The following is a 25053-nucleotide window of genomic DNA, read 5'->3' as shown; positions in this document are numbered from 1 at the left end:
CCCTCCCGCCCTACAGATAAGGAGCAACAGAGTTTTTTTCTCATTAGGCTTGTTTGAGTACAGGAGGCAGAGGGAGAGAGAGGGACTTTTATTTTGAGGATAGTGCATTGTGATATAGTTTTCTTTAAAGGCATTTTCTTTGAATTCTTTTAGAAGTTAGAGCAGCTTTTGTGTGGTCCTGATCGATACAAGGATGCTGTTCAACATCCTGGGAATGGAAAAAACCTACTACCTTGTGTTTATTTTATTTTTCCACTTCTTAGTCTGCAATCTGATGGTATCATAGATGTGACTATGCCAAGAGCCACCAGAGATGGAGAGCTTATCTAGAAGTTAAGCTGGGGTGCTGGTTGTGATGTCCTGTCATCCTACTGGTGCAGTACCAGAACATTCTCAAGTACTTCTGAGGAAGCAGGTTGAGGAGGCTGGACTCTGCAGAGAGTTCAGTGCTGCAGGAGAGTGTAGTTGATCATCATCTGCCCTACAAGACTACACCACCACAGGAGGGGACTCTGACAGAGAAGCTGATAAGGGACCAGCTCTCTTCCTGGGCTTCTGGATGGATGACATACCAATTGTAGGCAAAATCTAAGAAAACGTGAAAGGAGAGCCTTCCAATGTTACAATATACCGTGATGGTGAAAGGAGCATTAACACCAACCCAGAAATCTCTGTACCTGTTGACATCTGTGTGTGTCTCAACACCAAATGTCTTGACTTCGATCTTCTTGTCTTCGATGGTGAACTACTATTCCTTGACATTGATTAGGCCAACATTCACAGCCTTGAAGTTGACAGGAGCTGGAGTGCAGTGACAATGATGCTTTATTCACTCACCTTCAGACGTTTCAGAAGTAGCATCCTGGGAAGCAGAGAGTGAGGAATGATTGCCTTGCCTCACTATAGCTGAAGTGGGCACGAATGGTGACTCTCTGAACCCAATTTCTCCCTTAATTACTGAGGTGATTCCCCTCTCTATCTTTGAGCTCCATATAGGACAATGTCTGAAAATTTTCACAGTCCTTGATAGATTGCAATGAGACTCAGGAAGACACACCACACAAACATAGTGGTAGTCATTACTTAATATCTCCCTCCCCCCAGCTGGCCAATTACCAAAGAGCAGCGCGGATTTGTCAGAAAGAAGAGAGATGTGAAAGAATGCCAATAAGAATCAGGAGAACCAGATGTTTTTTCTCAGAAAATGATGCAAAAATACAGACAAAATCCAAAGTTATCAAATTATGACAACCCCACAACCAAAGAAAAAAAATTGTGTGAATAGCCAAAAATGATTTACAATAAAGCAATACAAATTGCCTGTCAGCCAGCTAGACATAAAGGTATAGTGCATGCTTTTAAGGTTCTAGACACAGGTCCTAAAGGGGCAATATTGTTTTGTATACTAGGTGCTTTGTTTTCATTGGTGCACCATTTCCAGTTTTCTACCCTGCAGAAGTGTTGTATTTATGTGGTGTTTCTCAAGCAAATGTACTACTATGTTTCAATTTTGGCTGATTGAAAACAAACAGTAAATGTTGCTGTTAAGCATGGAAAATGTACTCTTTGATCATTGTTGCTGAGAAGCATTGTCATTTGTCCATAAAAGTTGTGTTCTGCGATCTTGCACCTGTGGAGATATTCTACCTTTATAAATATCAGAGGACATCCAGTGGTGGATGATCACCCAACAGTTGAGGAGATGTACCACTTGAACCAGATGATGAGATGGACAAATTGTTAGACCTTAACCTGAAAATAACTGAGACACATAGACATCAACAGGAAATAAAACATTTTTATTGAATATTTGTGTAATATGTCAATTTATTTAACAACAATCATAAAACCCTACTGTGGAATTTACTACACATAGTGAAACAAAATGTTAATCACTTCATCAGAAATGAATGTTCACACAGCTAACTTTGTCGGCTCGCGGGCCACGAGCAATATGGCAGGAGAAAATACCCAAACATTTTTACAAGATACAGAGAAAACCCATACATAGAAACACTCAAGCAGGCAGTAAGTATACACAAAGGCAACTAGGATTTCTACAGCATCAGATTCGAATACTTCACACAGCTTTGTCAGAAAGGTACGTGTGGCTTCTTTGAGATGAAATGTTTTTTTGGCCACAGAGTAGGCTTGGTGGGCGCAGACTATGTTCCACTGGCTTCTACTTCTGTGGAGACATTCAGTCTGGTAGTGCACCAGGGATTGTAATTTACTAGGACTGGTATTTGGGAATACTAAATACGCCCAGACTGGATAATTGGAATTTTATTTTGATACATCTGGTGTTTTTCTTGATGGTCTGGGGCCTTGAAAATCTTTAGTGAAGGCTTACCTCAAAACTAAATTCAAAGTGATGTAGTTTAGCATTTGGTACTTATTAGTTCCCTTTTCCTTTTTTAAAGGGTATTTGACAAGGGCAACTAGTAGTACTTTTTGCATCGACCTATATCCTTAACACAGCTGAATATGCTGAAGATATACCATGGTGCAAGTGACGACACAAAAGTGCTTTCACTCTTGCTGAAGATTCTATGGGGCAGAAGAACAGAAAAACATGCAAAAACAGCTATTTTTAAAGTCTTTAAATTATTACGGAGTAACCAACAATCCTGACAAAATTATCAAATTAGTGCTTGTCACCTCTTAGATGCCATAATAGAACATAAAAATATTTCTGCCACTATTCCAATGATTTTCGATGATGATGTTCCCTACGAAATTGTATTTCTAAAGTTATAAAATGGTAAAATAAAATACAAAGCCTAAACACCAACTTTCCCAGCCCTAGTTACCCAATTGTTTGTGCTGTTTTTCTGTGCAGTTAAAAAGTCTTTACTTCAAAGTATTTGAACCTTCCTCATTCACAGTCATTAAAATGCAAGTCTCCGAAGGGGAGGATTCAGATGAGCAATGAGGCTCCACTAGATGCACAAAGAGGAAGGAAAGACTGTATTTTAAAAGGATATTTTTGTCCATGAACAAATATTGCACAGTGCTCGACAAAACGCTGTGTGGTCAACCCACCCTAAATTTCCCCCATGCTCTAACATAGCTCCCCAGTTCTGAATTGGTCCATTGTTATAATAGAACTGCTTGTGCTATGCTCCTCCTCGGCAGTGCGGTAGAAGGGAATGGTAGTAGTATACAATATCGCTACAGAATAAATTGATTGCTATCCACTGAGAAAACTACGTCTCTAAGCACACACGGCAGTCACAGTGATACACAGAGTCGTCCTTTCAGACGCTTATGGAATGACTAATAGTTTTTATCTAATAGTGCCATTTACTACAACATAACATTGAAACATTTAAAATCTCCTCCTGGATTGATCATCTAGTGTACACACGAGGGTGCTCCAGTTTGACAGAACGTGTTCTTTGTTTTTTACCCTTTTTGTAGTTTAAAGGACAAATTAGAACTCATGAGATACACATAGAATATAAAAAGGTCACTAGCTGTTTTGGCTTCCTTGAAGTGCATTAAGTATTATGGCTAAATAAGTTTCTTTTCTGGTGTAGTTACAATACGTCCCCTTTTGCCATGAACAACTAGTTTGTGTAATAAGTGCACACAGTCCTTTGAAACTTAATTGCGGTAACAAAACATTTGTTTGCAACAAGCTCAATGCAAAGTCACAAAAAATATAGAACATGAAATCACAAATTGACTTTAATAGGCGCACATTCCGTCCAATAAGGATGCCCACAAAATCTACACTTTGATGGGCAGTTGTAGCTTTTCACAAGTGCAGAATAAATAAGGGAGGAAAAAAATCAACTTTTGCTTTCCTCCTCTACCTGACTTCTTCCTCGACACCCGCAAAAGTTTATTTATTGTCTAAGCAAGATGGCGCCACTGTTTCTCTCTTTGCCTTTGTTGGCAGTCATCAGCCCTGGCTGTGTTACTCAGGTGCTTTCTCACATTCAAATGTGGAGCCACAAAATTCCCTTTTTTGAATATATACAGAAACACAATATACTGATTTGTGGCTACATTACATTGACGTGTGTTGTGGTGCTCCTCAGCTCATGTTAGTTTGCCCTCAATAAGAGCCATACACCACTGGCGTTTGTTCCCCCTACAAAAAAGGGTGCAACACAAGCCTAACTGGCTATTTCAATGGTCCCAGTAAAAACATAGATTTATATTGTTCTTTAACATATCAGTGCAGCTCTACTAGTGCCGTACAAGTTGGAATTTTTCCTGGAATGCAGACGAACACAATATTTATCCTGTAATATTATAACAAGTCTCCTATATCTCAGTCAATTTACATAGTTTAAAATAGAACATCTTATTAAAAACACCTAGGTATGCACAGATTAGGAAACGCTTACAACATACAAATACACATACTGAAAATAAATTATCAGCTTACTGGTATGTACAAAGGAGTGATACAATAAATAATTCCAGTCATGCTCTATCTACACATCATATTGCTTAAACGAAGATTTGGATGGCAGGACCATGAGGAAGTAACTTAGTCGAGAGGGCTCTTTACTGTTGACTAGTTTTGCTAAGTTAAGTTAGGATTTTAAGTATCACTGATCTGTCTGAGAGATACAGGAGTAATAAAAATGAAAGGACCGATTTCACTGAGGTATTTACATATATTGGCTAAAGAGTACTATGTGGACAGATGAAAAAGGCTTCTTTCCTTATTTCTTGACACTAAGCATCCCGTCTACCTCCTCCTCCGTCTGTAAGGTATGCCACTGGGCAATGGGTCGCCTTGGGTTGGCCAGCATGTCTGACCAGTGCCGCAGCTCTGCGCCAGTACTATTGTAGCCCACAAACACTTTGCCAATGGCGTCGTTCTTTCCAATCTTGTCATAGTCTAAAACAGTCACAACAACTTGAACTTTCTGAAAAAAGACAAGATAGGGAGAAGTCACTAACAGAATAAAATCAACTATACATAAGTTCCCATTTATACAGCTTAGTTTTTTTTAATATTCGCTTTTTTAATTTAGTTTATAGCGAGGAACAAACCCCTTCCATAAATTGGTAAGAGTCAGATTTAATGCATTTAAGAAGTTATTTCTTTCTCTACAAGCCTTACCATTACTTTTCTTTCCTTTGGTTAAGACTTCATCAGATTCATCAATATATTCAACACAGTGCACATTGTTATTACAACAAGTGGCCTGTTCCATTTGTCATTAGATGTGTCCTATTGTTGTCCTTCTCCAGCCTCTTTCTCCCTCAAATCTTGTGACTTTGGGCAGAGAAAGTGTTTGCATAAGAAGTTTTAACCTTGAGGTAGAGACTTTCTAAACCAAATGGCACCATATCAAAATGGAAAGAAACGTGAAAATGCACAAAAACAATTTCTGTTGTGATAATTGCCCTACCCATTTCTTTTGGCTTCATTCATATGCGACCAAGTGATAGCGGAGCACTGTAAAAATCCAATAACCTAACAATGACTCTCATATTGTACTGAAGACATCTACTCTGTTACTTTTGTAAGTTGATCTGTTATTAAAGACAGCCACTCCATTACATGTGGCCCTTCTCATAAAATGATGGCACCATTTTGGTTTCATGTTTCATGTGAGAACAGGTCTATCAGGTCCATCCCAGATGTCTGGCTTTCTTAAAAGGTAATATTTTGTATGAATATAGGTATGTGGTATTTTCATAGCACAAGCTTAACTGAAAGGCAGGGTATCACTCTACATTGTGAAGGTCAACGCTTACATTCAATGAATGATTGGTGCTGGGAATAATCATTAATTCAAAGACGTAGGGCTATATTTCTCTCAGTACTCTATAAATAAAATGAAACAAAGTGGGAACCACTTCCACACAATTTAAACCCATTCCCCAAAAATGAGATCCACTCTCTCATGATACATCACACAAATGCTGCATTCAGATGGGTCACCTTTTTAATACCTCAATGAATAGTAGCCATTTTGATGTTTATTTCAACTTCCTTTCCCATGAAATGCTCAGACTGTTGTGTATGTTCAATTTGAATATCCTAGCTTACCTTATTTTGAGTTTAGATTACTGAACCTAAGTAGAAATATTGTTATTTGACAACAAAATGAGTTTCTTTCTAGCAGCGCTCTCCCTATCTTTTTATAGTACCTTAGGGTGCTGAGAAGGTCTCTCTAGCTTTCTGTCCACAGTGGCCTTTCTTTTCATACTTAGAGGAAAACTAAATTTAAAAAAATTCAATAGATCGGTAGCTGTAACCCAACCACAGATGTAGTTGGCAAGGCTAAGTTAAGAATCCTGTCTCTCCACAAAATGCTGTCCAGCTTTTTCTTTAGAATTTATTACAGTAATAACCTGGGGTTTGAGAGAATAGGAAGAGTACCTTATTGCTACCAAATTGAACAGTAATATCTACCTCAACAGCACAATTAAAAGGTTTCTCCCACAGCTGAATGTATGTCTCTATTTTGCTTGATGGTAAATTCATCTTTGTTGCAAGCATTCCTACTTGGGAAACATTGTTTGTAACGCACGCGTTACAATGCGTGTCATTACAACACATGTTTTACAATGCAAAATCCATTACAACGCATGTCATTACATCGCATAATCCATTACAACGCATTCCCCAAAGTAACGTCCCAGCGAAGTTAGAATAGTAATTGCGTTGTAATGGATTATGAATTCTAATGACATGCATTGTAACGGCATGCGTTGTAATGGATTTTGCGATGTAAAACATTTGTTGTAATGACATGTCTTGTAACGCGTGCGTTGTAAAGTGTCATATTCTGCCTACTTACTCCAGGTTAAATTTCAGGCCCAAATATATATCGGTTCACCAAATTCCATGGAGTATCAAGGGGTTGTGATGAATGGGGTGAGGTTAGAAAGCCTGGGATTCATTGGCAAACTTGCTCACTCCGTGCTTATATATGTGTTTTTCTACGTCTAACTTGATAATCGGACTATAGCCAAATAGAACATTTGAAGCACTTTTACCTAGGGTAGATCCTGGCACTGGTACTGTAAAAGGTAACCTGCATACAACAACAATCTAATCACACTGCACTAATGACAACAACAAAGGTTTCATGGATACTGTAAACAACATAGCTCAACCTAGTCTTTATTCCAAGGATAATGGAAGCATTCCAGTTAGTTAGTAGGGACAAAACTCATTAAGCTTCCCACAATGCAATTATTTTCATTAGTGGCAATCACACATGTGTTAAGACCTCAATCAAATGTAAACATTCTACCCAGTAGAGTGCCTTATTAGCAATCAGGGTTTAAAGGCTTTTCCTTTTTCCCCTAGAGGACCATATTTCTTGTAAAAATCTCCTCATGTAACCTCCGACCACTGTGATTGCAAAAAAGGCACTACTAGTCTGGGCACATGATTATACTTCAGTGCTTTTAAACAACAGATTGTGGAGAGAGATCCTGCATAGATGCAGATTGATTCTTACTTGATATGTTGATCAATTGTATCACCAAATGTGCCATTATTTAAAAAAGGGTCCACTATCTATTCTGGCATCCTAAAACTTAAAAAAAGAAATTCAAATTGAGGCTTTGCAATAAAATCTCATGATCCACACAACCTCTCAAAAGTACTGTAAATCTTTATTTATCGTGAAAGCATATATGCACATTTTCCCACAAAAAATCTTAAAATCATAGATCATCTTCAAATCACCTATCTTCCTGCTGATTAAAAGGAACTGTGATCACAGATTGCAGTTGTGGGTATCTTTTAAGTTTGAGTCAAGGTCTTGTAATACACTATGATAACATTTCCCCATGAGTTCTTTCAGATGTTGTAATGTAATTGATCTTTCTCTTTCTTATATTCTTAATCATGCTGCTTGTGTAAGTCACCTAAACTGGTCTACCAACCCTACTATTTGTTAAGGTACATGGTTATAGGGTTAACTAATTGCAACTCTTTATGTATAATGAGAAACCAGTATAAACAAGCATGTGATGATAATGCATCATTGAAAAATATTTTTATTTCAATGTTAAATTATAAAACGTATTCGGAAGTCAGAACCTAGAAGTCACACTCCCCTGTATATATGCACGGGTTGGCAGCAATGATTAATACAACATTCAAGACTTGTGCTTAGCCGATTAGAGCATGTACCTATTTCAACTATTATAAATTCTTCTCATCCTATTTAGACAATTATATATTCTGTGTAAAAACTTTAAATTTTTATAAGCGTTGTCGTAGTTGAAAAGGCTTAAACAACAAGTCATGAATAGTAATTTAGTAACTTGCACCTCAGCAAGTATGCAGAGAGGAATGGTTAAAGCTACCCAATTTTATTCTATCTGAATCATTGCAGACCCAAAAGATATATTTGGTTTGCTTCAGCTACATAATCCAGATGTGCTTGCCATCACTGGAATACCATTGAGAGAGTATTTTGGTCCAAGTATGTCTCTGATGATGATACCTGATTATTCTTAAAAGAGTAAAAGTGCTCTGGAAGTGGAGTTACCATAATTTGAAAGAATACCTTGCAATATTAACCATTGGCATTTTTTAAATCACTTATAGTGTGAGCTGCTAGGATTTTCTTTATCAAAAACATGCTTAGCAAAGGTTCCTGATCCATTGAAGAATGCTTTGAAGAACATCTATATGATATACACATTTAGTTACAAAAATGATCAGTGATTTCCATTTATGCAAAGCTTAGAAAAGGGCAGAAAAGATAAAACAACACATTCATTGCTGACCCAACCAGAGGCATAAGTTTGCTATATATGGATAGCTGGACTGGGGCATATAAGGGGGCATTTACTTAATTGGCCACTGATTAATGACGCAGTGATAGAAAATGTAATATTAATTACATTTAACTGGTTAGGCCAATTAGTCACCGGATGTGATAAACTACATCTCAATAGGTTCTTTATTTTAAAGTACTGCAGACTAATTTAATAATGTGACTATAAGATATTAACAAACACATTTGTTCCTTCGTTCTTTCAAATGTAATATACTTAGCCAATAATAAAGGTTTCATTGTGTCATCCTATAAAAAGCTATTAAGTGGAGAAAAGACAACTGTGTGTTTGCTCTGGTATTGAAAATAATTGAATCTAGGTTTCAGAGAAAGTAGAAAACATAGAACCTAATGATGAATAAAAGATACTATAAAATGTAATTATAGAAACAGAAAATTAATATTAGTTTACAAGCAATTGGAAGCTAGCTCCTCCTCTAAAGTACTTCTTGAAATTTAAAATGAATTTGAAAATGTAATGAAGGGTTAATTGGAGACTGAAGAGCCAGTCAAAAACATAACATTATGTTGCATTATTCTTTCCCTAAGATAAATAGAATTAAGGATACAATCTCCATGAATTAAAAACGGAATAAAAAACTAATTGAGATGGGCAGACTGTTGGGCCTGTAACAGAACTCATTGAGAAGTGTTTTTAAACTTCAAACAGACAGCTGTCGAGGAAGCACACCAAAAACAAACTATAAACCCTACACCAACATTTTGAAAGGGGAATCCCCTGTGTAAAAAGTTGGGTTGTAGGGTGCTCAGCAAAACATTTAGAATATTGAAAAGTTACACTAGCCAGATAATAGTTTTTTTGTGTAGCCATGTTCCTTAAGGCTTTCTGGATCAAGCGAGCGAAGCTCAGGCAGCCTGCCACGGTTTCCTTTTAAGAATTGTTAGAATGTGTGAAGTGCTGTGTTGTGACATTTAAATTGTATAGTTGAAGGCACTTCTCGAGATTTAGATATTTTGGAGTGGAGTGGAGTGGCTCACTGGTTAGAGGCGGCAGACCCGGGAGCAGAAGTCGGCCCAGGACCAGGGTTCAATTCCCGACGGGCAGGATCGTGGACCAGGATCATCAGACTTGAAAATTCTTGCCTCAGTGCCTACTCTAACCTGGGGTCCCTCTTGGCAACTCTGGGCATTAGCTTGCCTAATCTCCATAACGGCCCCATCAACGCCGGGGATGCCTGGCTCCACTTTGGGGATTCCCAGTACGGACCATCCCACAGGGAAATCCAGACGGGTTCCCCAGCGGTATTCAGCCCCGGGACGCCCCTTTGCTGGGGCAGCTGTGCGCTTTACAAGTATAAGACATTTAACATTTAACATTTGCAGTTTTTATAATTTTAATAGAGAAAGTGTAATGAAATCTAGTGTCCCTTTACAATGTTTTTAACTCATATGGTCATTTATTGTTTAATGCAAAATTTTACTTTTCTGTATTTATCTATTGTACTGTTTGGTTGTTTACACTTTTATGATCAACTGTGAAATAAAGTGTAGATGATGATGAAAGGGGAATCTTTCCCAGCATAAATCATATTTGATCATGAAGGTAACTTTGACACCAATTTTATTTTAGAATATCACTTCTAAATGCCACATTTATTAAATCATTGTTACCGCAAGATCTAAAACAGCTTGGATTTTTCCCCTTTTCCAGAAAATAATATCTAAGGGGCTCATTACAATGGTGGGAGGACCGCCAGCGTCAGCCCATCAGCGGTGGTCCCCCGCCAATTTTGAGGGCCAATCAGACTGCCACAATACGATGGCGGTCGGATCGGAAGCGGTCACAAAATCCGACCACCACGGGCCAGACAGTCGGATAGAATCCGACCACCAAACAGACCGCCCGAATTAGCCAGAATGGTGTGGTGCCTGTTGGGTACTACCGGAAAGATAATGATATCTATCCCCGCCAGCCTTTCCTTGACGGTTTAACCGCCATGAAAAGGCTGGCGGGGATGGACATTGAGGGACCGTAGTGGGCCCACCTTCCCCCCTGGCCCATTACTTTGGGTGCTGGGGGGCACATGGTGCCTGTCACGTAGTACAGGGATATGTAAAACATCCCTTTTTAACATTGCAGCGGGTGCTGCAGCATGCAGGACACTCCACAATGTTAAAGGTGGGTGATGTGACTGATACTTCTGTAAGTATCAAGGTAGAAACCCACACCTTGTATTCAACATTGTGAAGACAACTGCAAAGGATGCCCAGTTTGCAGTCAATATCATTTCTAGACCGGAGACTACTGTTATGCATTAATATTTTAATTGCCACCTTCAGCACCTTTAGCGAACTTTCAAACAATACAACATCCATCTAGAACCAGGCCTTTGTAGTCCTAAATAGTCCTTTCACAAAATGCTCTTTCTCATTTAAATGCTGCTCCTGAAAAGATAAATACTATTTATATGATAGTTTACTTAGCTTTTCAAGTTTTGAGTACAATCTGTATGGTTTTTTAATGTATTTTTTTTAAGAAGCTTCCAGTTTATAGAAGCATAGATTCAGTAGACCTAAATATTTATAGATGTTTACATAGAAAGAAAGTGTAATATGTGTACCTTTCTTTTCAGGGTATGTTTCTTTTACCATTAGATAGTTTGTTAAGGATGTTCAGTTTTGTAAACATTTTATGAAGACCTACTGTTACCAGCAGTTATGGGGCCAGCGCAAGGTTGAGCATGCTTTGCTCTTGCAAACTGACATCAAATCATGAGGCATGCACACACCGGTTTTCCTCACTCAGGCACGTGGAGCGGTTCAGTAGGAACAACATAGACTGCTAACTGGTCGCTCAGGTTGTTTCTATGAGGGAAGTAGTGTCTCTGTGAAGACACGTGCGCATGTACAGGATTGGTTCACCATGATCGCACAAGATTATGGCTGCCATCTTGAATTGGGCATAAATAATAGGAAATATGGAAAATACCTAAGCAATCTATGTTTATACCATTAAAAGTATTGGAGTTTACTCTTTAATGGATCAAAACACAGAGAGGAGCATATTAAGGTTAGAATACAGAGTTGTAGAGGTTGTGAAGGTTGATCTTCTCTAATTTATTTATATGGAGTTATATTATGGTTTAGTGATTAGATAGGATTTTATATTTTACAGAGTACTAAACAACACACAAGATGATGAGTTTAATGATCTGGACATAGTTTCATTGACTGATAAAAATAATATGTGTTTGACCTTCAGGGAGATGATGAGTTTGATGCTGAATATGAGGATAATGAGGGTTAAACATGGGCGAATTTTGCGAATTCGCGATCCGCGAATTCGCGAATTCGCGATCCGCAAAATTCGTGAATTTGTGCGAATTTGCAGTTTTTTGTTTTTTTGCATGTTCGCTGGGTTTTTTGCTTGTTCGCGGGGTTTTTTGCATGTTCGCGGGGCTTTTTGCGTCTTCGCGAGCCGCTTGCATAGCAAAGTTACCCATGCAGTCGTTTATGGGAGAGGGAGAGAGAGATAGATAGATAGATAGATAGATAGATAGATAGATAGATAGATAGATAGATAGATAGATAGATAGATAGATAGATAGATAGAAAGAGAAAGAGAGGGAAAGAGAGAGGGAGAGAGAGAACGAGAGAAAGAAAGAGAGGCCGGATCTCTGAAGGGCCAGATTCCTGAGTTGCCCCTACAGAACATACAGCTTTTTATTTTTAGCAAAATGCATATGAAAATTGTGCTGTAAAGGTCTCTTTTAGTTTAACCCCTCCTGACAACTCAAAATGGGTGTATTTGCCATCCTCTCCCTTCTTCCTGTTTTTTATATCTGTAAGTGCTTCCTGATGAGGTTTAATTCCTTGGACAGGTGCCTCGTTGCCTACTTGTAACTATTCTCTGACCCTGCTTCAAGGGTCAGAGCAGGGTCAGAGAATAGTTGCAAGTAGGCAACGAGGCGCCAGGAAGCAATTAGCAGCAGGTGTCCAAGTTGAAGTTAATTTGTGTGTAACCCTTTTGTAAAAGGTTACAAAGAAATTAGGTTCACCTTTTGCACCTGCTGCTGTAACCCTCGCTTGGCTGAAAATTCGTCCACACTTATTCGTGGATTTTACCGAGATTTCGTGAGATTCGCGGATCGCGAAATCGCGGAAAGATCCGCAAATTCGACCGTGAAACGGATTTTACGCCCACCCTTAATGAGGGTTCATCCTCTAAGGCGGTATTGAAGAATAACTTTGGAGAAGAAATCTTGGAGTGGACAGTGGTGGTGAATGGAGCACATTGGTAAATTCATTAAAGAATGGCTGAGGAAACCCTTGGATAAAGAGGTGAGAAAGGTGTTAAAGGCAGATTGCTCTCGGCCAGTAATAGATGGAAAGGTGTGTAGTACACCAAATGTGGTTCCCAAAATGATTAGTTTTCCATTTAGGTTAGACAGAGATCCACATAAAGGCCTGGAATGATAACTAAAACAGTGTCAGGAGAAGGTGTTTGATGTCACAGGCCCACTAGCTTGAATATTTGATATTGCTGAAGAGAGGCATCAGCATTTCCTTCGAGACAGCAACGTTCCCGGAAAGCTGGAAGCACGTCAAGATCAACACCTTACTCAAGAAACCCAAAGCGGACCCCAAGGACCTCAAGAACTTCCAGGCCCATCTCCCTGCTCCCATTCCCGGCGAAGGTCATAGAGAATACTGTCAACAAATAACTGGCCTTCTACCTCGAGGAGAACAATCAATCAATCAATCAATCAGCAAAATTTGTAAAGCGCGCTACTCACCCGCTAGGATCTCAAGGCGCTGGGAGGAGGGGGAGACGCTACTGCTCGAACAGCCAGGTCTTGAGTTGCTTCCTGAAGGAGAGATGGTCCTGAGTCAGCCGAAGGTGGGAGGGTAGGGAGTTCCATGTCTTGGCCGCCAGGTAGGAGATGGATCTTCCTCCGGCGATGGTTCTGCGGATTCATGGGACGGAGGCGAGGGCGAGGCTGGCAGATCGAAGCTGGCGGGTGGGTGTGTAGAATGTGAGGCGGCTGTTGAGGTATTTGGGGCCCGTGTAGTGGAGACCCTTATGTGCGTGGGTGAGGAGCCTGAACTTGATCCTCTTGCTGACGGGGAGCCAGTGCAGGTCTCTCAGATGGGCAGAGATGTGGTTGTGGCGGGGGATGCCCAGGATGAATCGCGCAGAAGCGTTCTGTATGCGCTGGTGTCTTTTCTGGAGTTTGGATGTGGTTCCCGCGTAGAGGGTGTTCCCATAGTCCAGTCGGCTGGTGACGAGTGCCTGGGTGACCGTCTTCCTGGTTTCGGTCGGGATCCACCGGAAGATCTTACGGAGCATACGCAGGGTGTTGAAACAGGATGACAAGACGGCGTTTACTTGTTTGGGCATTGTGAACGAGGAGTCCAGGATGAAGCCCAGGTTGCGTGCATGGTCCGTTGGCTTGAGGCGCAGAGCCCAGGGCAGGGGCCACCAGGAGTCGTCCCAGGCAGAGGGGGAAGGTCCCAGGATGAGGACTTCTGTCTTGTCTGAGTTCAGTTTCAGATGGCTGAGCTTCATCCATTCTGCGACGTCTTTCAATCCTTTCTGGAGGCTTGTTCTGGCGGTGGTGGGGTCGTTGGTGAGGGAGAGTATCAGCTGGGTGTCGTCAGTGTAGGAGATGATGTTGAGGTTGTGTTGGCATGTGATGGCTGCAAGGGGGCTCGTATAGACATTGAAGAGGGTGGGGCTGGGCGAGGATCCTTGCAGGACGCAGCAGATGACTTCGGTGGCTGCGGAACGGAACTGGGGGAGGCAGACTCTCTGGGTTCTTCCGGCGAGGAATGAGATGATCCACTCCAAGGCCGTTCCTTGGATTCCGGTGTTTCTGAGGCGCTGTACTAGGGTGCGGTGGCATACGATGTTGAAGGCTGCAGAGAGGTCTAGGAGGATGAAGGCGGCTGTTTCCCCTTTGTCGAGCAGGGCCCCAATGTCGTCGGTAGCTCAGTGCTTAGGTTTGCTCAGAAGCCAGACTGCGAGGGGTCGAGGGATCCATTTGACTCGAGGAAGGCAGAGAGTTGTTTGTTGACGGTCTTCTCGATGACTTTGGTAGGAAAAGGCAGGAGCGAGATGGGGCGGACGTTCTGTGGGGTCTGCGGTGGCTTTCTTCAGGAGGACACTGAGCTCGGCATGTTTCCAGCTCTCCGGGAAGGTGGCGGATGTGAAGGAGCAGTTAATGATGTCCCGGAGATGGGGTGCGATGATGGTGTCTGCTTTGTTGAAGATGTGGTGTGGACAGGGACCGATGGGGAGCCGGAGTGGGTGGTGTTCATCATGTGGGTGGTGTCTTCGGTGCTGACCGGGGTCCAGGCGCAGAGGGTGGTGGTGGGGGGCGATGGTTCGGTGGTTGGGTGCATGGACTGTGCGCCGAAGCTGTTGTGTATGTCGGTGATCTTGCGGTGAAAGAACAAGGAGAGTGAGTCGCAGAGGTCTTGCAAGGGTGTGATGTCATTGTTTCCTGTGCTGGGGTTGGAGAGCTCTTTAACGAACAGCATCTTGGACCCGCCCCAGTCCGGGTTTTGGAGCAACCACAGCACCGAAACTGCCCTCATCGCCGCCACCGATGACATCCGGACCCTTCTAGACAATGGAGAGACCGCGGCCCTCATCCTCCTAGATCTGTCAGCCACCTTCGACACGGTATGCCTCCACACACTACGCACACGCCTCCACAACGCTGGGATCCAAGAGAAGGCCCTGGACTGGACCACCTCCATCCTCTCCGGCAGAACACAAAGCGTCCGTCTCCCACCCTTCCGCTCCGAAGCCACCGAGATCATCTGCATCGTACCCCAGAGCTCATCCCCTAGCCTAACGCTGTTTAACATCTACATGGTGCAGCTCGCCCACGTTGCCCGACTGCACAACCTCAACATCATCTCCTATGCCGATGACACCCATCTGATTCTCTCCCTCACCAAGGACCTCCGCACCGCAAAAAAAAGCCTCCACGAAGGAATGAAGGCGGTTGCCGAATGGATGAGGAACAGCCGACTGAAGCTGAACTCGGACAAGATGGAGGTCCCCTCATCCTCAGACCCACCCCCTCAGCCTGGGACGACTCCTGGTGGCCGACCGCACTGGGAACAGCACCAACACCCACCGGCCACGCACGCAACCTAGGGGTCATCCTCGACTCCACCCTCTCCCTGACTAAGCAGGTCAATGCCACCTCCTCCTCCTGCTTCAACACCCTCCGCTTGCTCCGCAAGATCTACAAGTGAATCCCCACCAAAACGAGAAGAACTGTCACACAGGCCCTCACCAGCAGCAGGCTGGACTACGGAAACACCCTCTATGCTGGAGTCTCGGCCAAATTCCTGAAACGGCTTCAACGCATCCAGAACGCCTCTGCATGCCTGATCCTCAACATTCCTTGCTGCAGACACATCACACCCCACCTGAGGGACCTGCACTGGCTTCCCTTCAACAAGAGGATAACCTTCAAACTCCCCACCCATGCACACTAGGCCCTCCACAACACCGGACCTGCGTACCTCACCAAACGACTCAGCTTCTACACCCCCACCCGCCAGCTTTGCTTCGCCGACCTCTCCCTCACCACAGTCTACCACATCCAAAGAGCGACCTCTGGTGGCAAATCCTTCTCCCACCTCGCTGCCAAGACCTAGAACACCCTCCCCATCCACCTATGGCAGAACTAAGACCTGCTGACCTTCAGAAGACTCCTCGAAGAGCAGTAGCAGCACCCCCCCCAGCGCCTTGAGACCTTCACAGGTATGTAGTGTGCTTTACAAATGCTATGATTGATTGATTGATTGATTGATATAGAGTTGCTTTGAGGATGGAGCCAGATGGTGATAATTCTTCTGGGCAATGCTAACGCTGGGTTGATGGCGGAAAGAAGAAAGTCCATTTTAATGAAGATAAGCCCTCATTGGGTGACATGGTAGATAAAAAACTAATCAATGAACCGAAAGGTTTATTGTTTGAGCAGTCTTGGTAAAAAGTTTAGAGAAATATTTTTCAACAGTTACAGCATTAAATAAACAAAAATGTGAATTTGAGAAAAGCTTTCGGTAGTGGTGTTTTTAGTAGGGCGGGCAGACAGGGACTTTCGCCTGGCTTGGGAAGAAAAAAATCTCATTACAATATTACATTCAGAGTAAATGGTGTAGGCTTTCAGGCCTCAACAGGTTTATACCTGAGTAGAGGTAGAAATGGGCTAACAGGAATAGGAAGACTTTCAAGAAGATGTCAGAGTTACCAAGGATTGCTGGGTGAGTACTGAGGCGATTTCTGTTTTTCCCAAGAAAAGGTAGGACGATTAAGATATTATGTGGAAGAATGAGGAAAGGTTACCCAAAATCCATGGGTCTTAAAGACAGTACAATGGTTTGAGAAAGAGTTTACAGAGCAACCACAACAGTTGAAGGAACAATTGGAGTTATATTTGATAGAAGAGCAAAATTTGGTCGTAGATTCAGAGATAGAGGCTATGTTACAGAAGGGTGCAATATGACAGATAGAACAAAGTGGCAGAAAGTTTGTGAGCACTCTCTTTTTGTACACAAAAAAGAACAAAGGATGGGAGCTGGTAATTAATCTAAGGGAGATTAACAAGTATTTGATGTACAGACATTTCAAGATGGAGGGACATATTATTAAAAGACAGTAAGTTGGTAAAGTAAGATCTGACGAACGTGTAATTCACTATTCCAGTGGAAGACAGTCAGAGAGAAGAATAAGATTGATAACATATTTGGATGATATTTTGAATGCCTTAAGATATGGAGGAAGTGAAGAAGGAGTTAATTTTGGTGAAGAATTTGTTGAAGAAATTGGATTTTTTAATAAACGAAGGGTGAAATCACATTTTACACCTGAACAAAAGATGGAATCTTTGGGTTTCATTGCAGATACAGTAAAAGTTATACTACAACTTCCAGAAAAGAAAGTGAAAATGATAAGGAAGAAAATCTTACACATATTAAGGAAAGACATTCTATCATTGAGAGACTTAGCACGTATGGTAGGGTTGTTATCTTCCATTCAAGCAATTTTGCCAGGTCTATAGCATTATTGTATGTTACAGAGACTAAAGAGAGAAGCATTGAAGAAAGGTCTGTGGTTTGGCGACAAAGTAACTCTGAATCAGCAAGAGAAAATGATAGGTGGTTGCAAAATATGGGAGCATGGAATGGACAGGCAACATTTGGTTGTGTAACAGATTTTGTGTTGGAGAAAGATGCCAACTTGAGAGGCTAGGTAGCTTATTTGGGACAGAGATAGGTGGCTTATAGATAGGAGAGAAGAGAACGTATATAAACAGTTTGAAATTAACTGCAGGGTTCTATGACTTGAAGACCTTCAGAGAGGTTTTTGAAGGTCAAATATTACTAATGAAGATGGACAATGTTTCTGCTGTGGCATATATCAATCGACTAAGAGGGAGCAGATCATGTGGTCTGTTGGATTAAGTGAATTTTTTTTGCATTTTTGTATGGAACATGAGATTATACTGAAAGCAGAGTACCAGTTCAATTGAATATGATAGGAGACTGGAATTCATGGAAGATCAGGGATTACAGAGATAGGGAACTAAATTCAAGGTATTACAGAAAAATAGAGAGCATTTGGGGTCCACTGGTGGGGGATCTTTTCGCAAGCAGTCTGACTTTCCAGTTAGAGAGGTATTTCAGATCCAGGAGCTTGTGCAGTGGATTAATTTCTGCAGCATTGAAAGGAGATGACAATGTATGCTTTTCCTTCTTTTGCAATGATTCAGAGGGGTCTGTTGAAAGTGAGAACAAAGTAGTGTCAAATAGTGCTGGTGACGCTGTTTTGGGTGTCTCAGATATAGCTTCCTTCCGTGATGAATATGGTATGCACAATACCTCTTTTAATTTCAGAATCAAAGGGACTACTGAGGAATGGAAAAAGAGAAGAACATCGTTTAGAGCAGGACAAGGTATTGAACTTTCTTTAATGGGAAGTGTCAGGAGATCTGAGTGTGTCAAGAGACTTTCAAGCAGGGTTGTTAAATTGCTTGAAGAATCTTAGGAGCCAGGGACAAAAATCAATCATCAGACATGAGGGTCTCAAGGCGCTGGGTGGGAGGGGGAGCAGCTACTGATTAAACTCCTTAAGAAGGAGATATAATGGAGTTTGGAGAATATGTTCTAGTTGGTGTATGGAGAGGTGTTTGGATCCTGCTGAGGCTCCTGTAGTGGAAATAGTGAATTTTCTGGTTGAGCAATTTGAGAGAGGACTGCGTTATAGAGCTATGGATTGTTATAGATCAGCTATTTCAGCTGCACATGTTTACATGTATAGAAGAACAGCAGGGATACATTCTATGGTGTGTAGAGATTTGAAGATTGTGAGGCTGAGAAGACGGCCTAGAGCAAAGTATGATGTTTTGTGGGATGTGAATTTGATGTAGGTTATATTTGAATCCTGGCCAGTGAAGATATTTTTGCACCTGAAAAAACTTTCAGTACAGTTAGCAACTTTACTTTGTTTAATATCTTGCAAAAGGGTTTCAGGTGTGAAGGCTTTTTGGAGGTAAGTAATAAAGTTAATGGGCCAAATGGAGTACATTTTGAATCCAGAAGAAAATAAAAACGATGTCTGACTCAAAATTCTTTATTTCGGTTCAAGATAAAACCATAAAAGATGCATCATAAATATACACATACAGTATTATAATACAGGTGCAACAGTTTCATATATGAGTAATAACACCTCATCATGGTAGGGGCTAGAAGTCTGAATCAATAATACAATTACCATATCAAAAAGAATACTATTAAAATATTTAAATACATTAAAACCTAGACATAGAGTTTAAGAATAATTGAACTGTGCACATAAGACATTTTTTATTGTTCTGGTCTTAACATATGGGCAATTATTTGAAATGTCAGTACTATTTCCACATAGTCATACCTGCTCAAATACTTTTCTATGCGAAAATAAGTTAATAATTAATTTTTTAGCATCAAGGCCATAAAGTGCATGTGCGTAGTTACAGTCTTAATCCAACTTTAGCCCTTATAAGACTCACATTAAATAAGAACTTACTAACACTAAAAACAATTTTTTAACTCCTTCGACGCTCATGACGAGCTCAGCTCGTCATGGTGTACACCTCCATACACTCATGACGAGCTGAGCTCGTCATGAACAATGGGAATCCAGCAAAATCAGCACAGGAGGAAAATAACACTAGCATCGATGGTGTTAAGATGTGTCTCTTTTTAATATTCTTCCTGCATCTAGGCAGGCTCTAATGTTCATATTACGGAAAATGGGTTTAATCCATGTATTCCTTGGTATTTGTAGATCGTTCTCCTTCGATGCATTTTGACATAATTCACAGAATTCATTGCTATTACTACCACAGTTTATTGCCCATTTTGATGTGTTTGTGTTAATATATAACACACCATACCTGAACTTCATATATAAGGTTTTAGCTAGTTGTGGACTTATCTCATCCAAAAAGGATTCAAAACTCGCTTCCTCCTTAAAAAGAAGAAACTGGTTTGTGAGTCTTCCATTATCTGTACTGTGTAATACATTATTTTGAATATGGGCGCAAAAAGTGGATTTTAACAATTTTTTCGTAAACATTGTCAACTGTGTCGGAGTTTCCCAAAAATGACTCAGGCCCAATTTCTCAAACCAAGAAAAAACATGTTTGAGCCACGGGGTACCCCTGCTCTTGTCAATCTCTAAAATCTCCTGTAGACAATCCTTATAATTGGTCAATTCAGGAGTTGACCAGTGCAGTACCCATAATAATACGGTTCTTAATATTGCATGGTGGTCCGTTCATTTGACGTTTAGATCCATATAAACGGGAACTAGGGGTGTTCGCACTGGCAAGCTTAACACTCTTCGAAAAAAATTATATTCTCCTAATTTGAAACTCTTTTTGAAATGTGACCCCCATATTTCTGAGCCATAAAGAGAAGCTGATTGTACTTTATGTTTGAAGACTTCCAGAGCAGGGGTCAACGCCTTTGATATACTACTCCCATGCTTCTTTATTACTGGCAACAAGTTCTGGAGCCGGATAACCCTATTTCTTTTTAACTGTTGCTTCTAAGACAACTTTATGTCCAAAATTATACCTAAATAATTAAAATGGTGAACATTTATTGCCATGTACTTTGTTTTTCTGGAGTTTATTTCAAGGCCCTTTTTTTTTACAGTAAGAGTTAAAAGAATCCAATAGTGATTGTAGACCTTTAGGGGTTTGCGATATTAATATGGTATTGTCAGCAAATAAAAGTGCTGGCACCAGATCCCCTCCCAGCTTGAGTGAGTCATGTGTACACCCAAGCAGATGACTTGGAATATCATTAACATATAGTGAGAATAGGGTTACTTTGGCAAAATTGCCTTCATGCAATCTTATTATTTGAGTGAGTAGTTCGGCAGGCACACCTTGATGTTTCAGTGATTCACAAAGTAAGTTCTGGGGTACCAGGTCAAAAGCGGCCTTTAGGTCTACAAAAGCAATATACAAATGGACCTTTTTTATACTTCTATATTTCCAGCATAAACCACCTGGAATTTTGAGATCACACTGTTCTCATTGAGCCAATCGTTTAATCTCATTAAAAATGCCTAGAATTTTTTTTTTGTAAAATGTCAATTAAACTAATTGGTCGGTAATTTGCGGGGTCACAACGATTGCCTTTTTTTAAAATCGTGACAATTTCCCCCCTTTCCATGATTTAGTTATTGGCGAGCCTGCAGCAATTACATTGCATAAATGATTTATATAGGGGCCCCAGACACTGCAGTCGTACTTCAGCAAATCTCCAGGAATTCTGTCGGGCCTGGAGCTTTCCCTGGCTTAACTGCATTATTGCCAGCAATGTTTCCTCCAGACTGAAGTGAAGATGATTAATAGTAGAATTGAACACTGATATTACATTACAAGGTACTTCTACACTTGGTGCATCCGCATAGAGGCTAGAAAAATGGTCCTCCCAAGTTTTAGCATCAAGGAAGAGATCCTTGTCATCCCCACCTGTCTTTCTGCCTTTTGCTATTAAATGTCAAAAACCTACTTGGTCTTTGGACTTGGCTGCTCAAATTAAATCTGTCCAAATATTGTCAACCCAAACTTTTTTTGCGTAAGCAAGGGTTTGCTTGTATTTAGTTCTTGTCTCCCTTGTAACTGCTATATTATTCTCTTTTATTGACAATCAATCAATCAAGGCACTTGTAAAGCGCACTACATACCTGTGAGGGTCTCAAGGCGCTGGGTGGGGTGGGGTGCTGCTACTGATCGAAGAACCAGGTCTTGATGAGTTTCTGAAGGCCAGTAGGTCTTGGGTCTGCCGTAGGTTGGTGGGGAGGGTGTTCCAGGTCTTGGGGGAGAGATGGGAGAAATATCTGCTGCCGGTGGTCGTTCTTCGAATGCGGGGGACTGTGGCAAGGGCGAGGGCGAGGCCAGCGGAGTGGAGCTGGCGGGTTTGGGGTGTAGAAGCTGAGTCGTATGTTGAGGTATGCTGGGCCAGTGTTGTGGAGAGTTTTGTGTGCGTGGATGAGGAGCTTGAATGTTACCCTCTTGTTGATGGGGAGCCAGTGCAGGTTTCTCAGGTGGGGTATGATGTGGCAGCGGCGGGGGATGTCGTGGATCAGACGTGCCGAGGCGTTCTGGATGCTTGCAGTTGTCTCAGGAGTTTGGCCGATGTTCCTGCGTAGAGGGCCTTTCCGTAGTCCAACCTGCTAGTGACGAGGGCCTGGGTGACTGTTTTTCCCATTTCGGTGGGTATCCACTTGAAATCCTGCAGACAACCCCGAGGTTGCTTGCGTGGTCGGTGGGTATCAGGGCTGTTGCTAGTGTTGTCGGCCACCAGGAGTTGTCCCAGGGGTGGAGCCGAGGATGAGGAGTACCATCTTGTCCAAGTTCAGCTTCAGTCGGCTGTTCTTCATCCATTCGGCGACGGCCTTCATTTCATCATGGAGGTTGATTTTGGCGGTGTGAGGGACTTTGGTGAGGGAGAGGATCAGCTGGGTGTCATGGGCATAGGAGATGATGGTTGTGGTTGTGCAGTCGTCCGACGCGGGCGAGGGGTGCCATGTAGATGTTAAACAGTGTCGGGCTGAGGGAAGAGCCCTGGGATACGCTGCAGATGATCTTGCTGGTATTGGAGCAGAAGGGGGGAGGCGGACCTGTGTTCTGTCGGAGAGGAAGGATGTGGTCCAGTCAAGGGCCTACCCTCTGATTCCAGCATTGTGTAGGCATGTTCGAAGTGTGTGGTGGCAGACCGCGTCGAAGGCGGCTGATAGGTCCAGGAGGATGAGGGCTGCTTTTTTTCCATTGTCCATTAGGGTTCGGATGTCATCGGTGGCAGCCATGAGGGCGGTTTCGGTGCTGTGGTTGCTGCAGAACCCGGACTGGGACGGGTCCAGGATGCTGTTCTCCTCGAGGTAGCACGTCAGTTGTTTGTTGACGATTTTCTCGGTGACCTTCTCCGGGAACGGGAGCAGGGAGATGGGTCGGAAGTTCTTGAGGTCCTTGGGGTCCGCCTTGGGTTTCTTGAGTAAGGCGTTGATCTCGGCGTGCCTCCAGCTTTCTGGTAAGATTGCTGTCTCGAAGGAGATGTTGATTACTTTCCGGAGATGGGGTGCAGGCTTTGTTGAAGATATGGTGAGGGCATGGGTCAGCCTTTGCCTGACGACACTCCCTGTTATACCATGGGTTAGCTCCTGTTTTTATACCTACTCCACCATGTTCCCTTGGTAGTCTACTCAATACTGGCACTAGGGCGTCCAGCAAAGTTTGATGTACAACCCTTATCGAAAATTCTGCTCGTGATGAATCTAAATGAAGCGAGACAGTATCAGCAAAGATGTTATAAATCTGTGTAATGGGTTTAGCGTTTCCTAGTATATTCGGCCATTTTCGAGCTTGGCGGTTGTTACTAACTATATTATTGTCAGTGGAGACGGTGATCACAATCAGTTCTATTGTCTATTTTCAGATCAGATACATTTGGCCAAAACTCAAAGGATACCAAAATATAAGCTATACTACTCTCATAGTTACCTCTACAAAAGGTGGGAGCATTAGGTCTATCAGAAGGTAAGCGGCAATTACAAGCTCTAAGGCCTTGCCCAGTTGTTATTTTCATGATTTGTGCGACTGCTGTGGTGCAATGCACTGTCGCACTACTTTCTGGAGCGGGAATATTATTTATTGTACCTTCATCTTCAAAGAGATTATCGAACTCCACCACTAGTTCATATTTACAATTGAAATCGCCCCCTACAATTACCATTGCCCCAGACTTTATTAGGTTAAGAAATTAATCAAGTTGATCTATTGTTAAAGATTCTTTCATAGCTGGGCTTGGTCTGTTATAGATGTTAATTAAATATATTACTTTTTATCCTGTGTTTTAATTTTTACACCAACCAAATCCTGGGACGGTATATACAGTACAGGTGATTCCATTTTAAGGGTTATTCTCATCCGTATAATAAGACCCCCTGAAGGCCTACCTCTCATTGATGGAATAGCATTTACACTGAAGGTCTTAAACCATACCCTGTGGGGGGTTTCTAGAGCCCAAGTCTCTTGTAAGAGACAAATATCACTTAGTGCTATGTATTCCAGCCATTCCATGTCTCTAAGGTTCCTGTTGAGGCCCGCTATATTCCAGGAGGTAAGTTGTACTTTTTTCTGAATGTTTACTCCTGTGTTTATCACGTTAAGCCTGTGTGGACTATTGATCGAGTCGAAAGAAGCATTTGTAGGCATGGCTAATTACCATTGCTGCTCCTCTGCCCAAAAATGTGCATGTAGCTAAAATGCCTTGCAAGAATTTATCTCCCCCTGTTCCTCCTCTCAATGTTATATATTTGGTGTATATTTCGAGGGCACATCTGTTTCATACTACTATTTATCTCAATGATTGCAGGAGTGAGTAGTTCACTGGCTGTGGAAATTGGTTGACAGTCCACAGCATCCAAAGCACATAATACTTGTAACCTATTTGGGATGATATTGGAGCTTCATTGTGAACTAATGGCCCGGGATGTGGTTTATAAAAATACCCCAATGGGAGAGCACAAATGCAAGTATTTTGAGAAAAGGTCTCCTCTTGGATATTTGGATATGATCGGACCATCTGAGAACGTCGAAATTGACTAGTATACAATCGCCGTCTAGGTTCTTGGAAGAGTCGCCAACCCACCCTACTCTGCGGACCATCTAAATTTCATTCATATTTCGTGGTTTCAAGTTTTTATGTTTAGTAAGCCAATCAACTG

At 41.8% G+C, this 25053-nt stretch overlaps 1 protein-coding gene across 4 annotated transcripts in view; it reads right to left on the bottom strand.

The window, feature by feature from the left end:
* Positions 1–1780: 1780 nt before the first annotated feature.
* The window catches only part of SYT1 (synaptotagmin 1), a 1122517-nt gene continuing 1099244 nt past the window's right edge, over positions 1781–25053 (bottom strand). For all 4 annotated transcript variants that reach the window (XM_086919582.1, XM_086919584.1, XM_086919586.1 and 1 more), the window contains one exon: positions 1781–4892. In XM_086919582.1, coding sequence (XP_086775708.1) covers positions 4686–4892 — 207 coding nt within the window. In that variant the 3' untranslated portion in view covers positions 1781–4685. The remainder of the gene's footprint in view (positions 4893–25053) is intronic.

This window comes from Lissotriton vulgaris, chromosome 1_1, assembly GCF_964263255.1.
Source record: "Lissotriton vulgaris chromosome 1_1, aLisVul1.2, whole genome shotgun sequence".
Lineage (NCBI taxonomy): Eukaryota > Metazoa > Chordata > Amphibia > Caudata > Salamandridae > Lissotriton > Lissotriton vulgaris.
The sequence above is the reverse complement of the archived record's forward strand: the minus strand, read 5'-3'. Positions and strand labels throughout refer to the sequence as shown.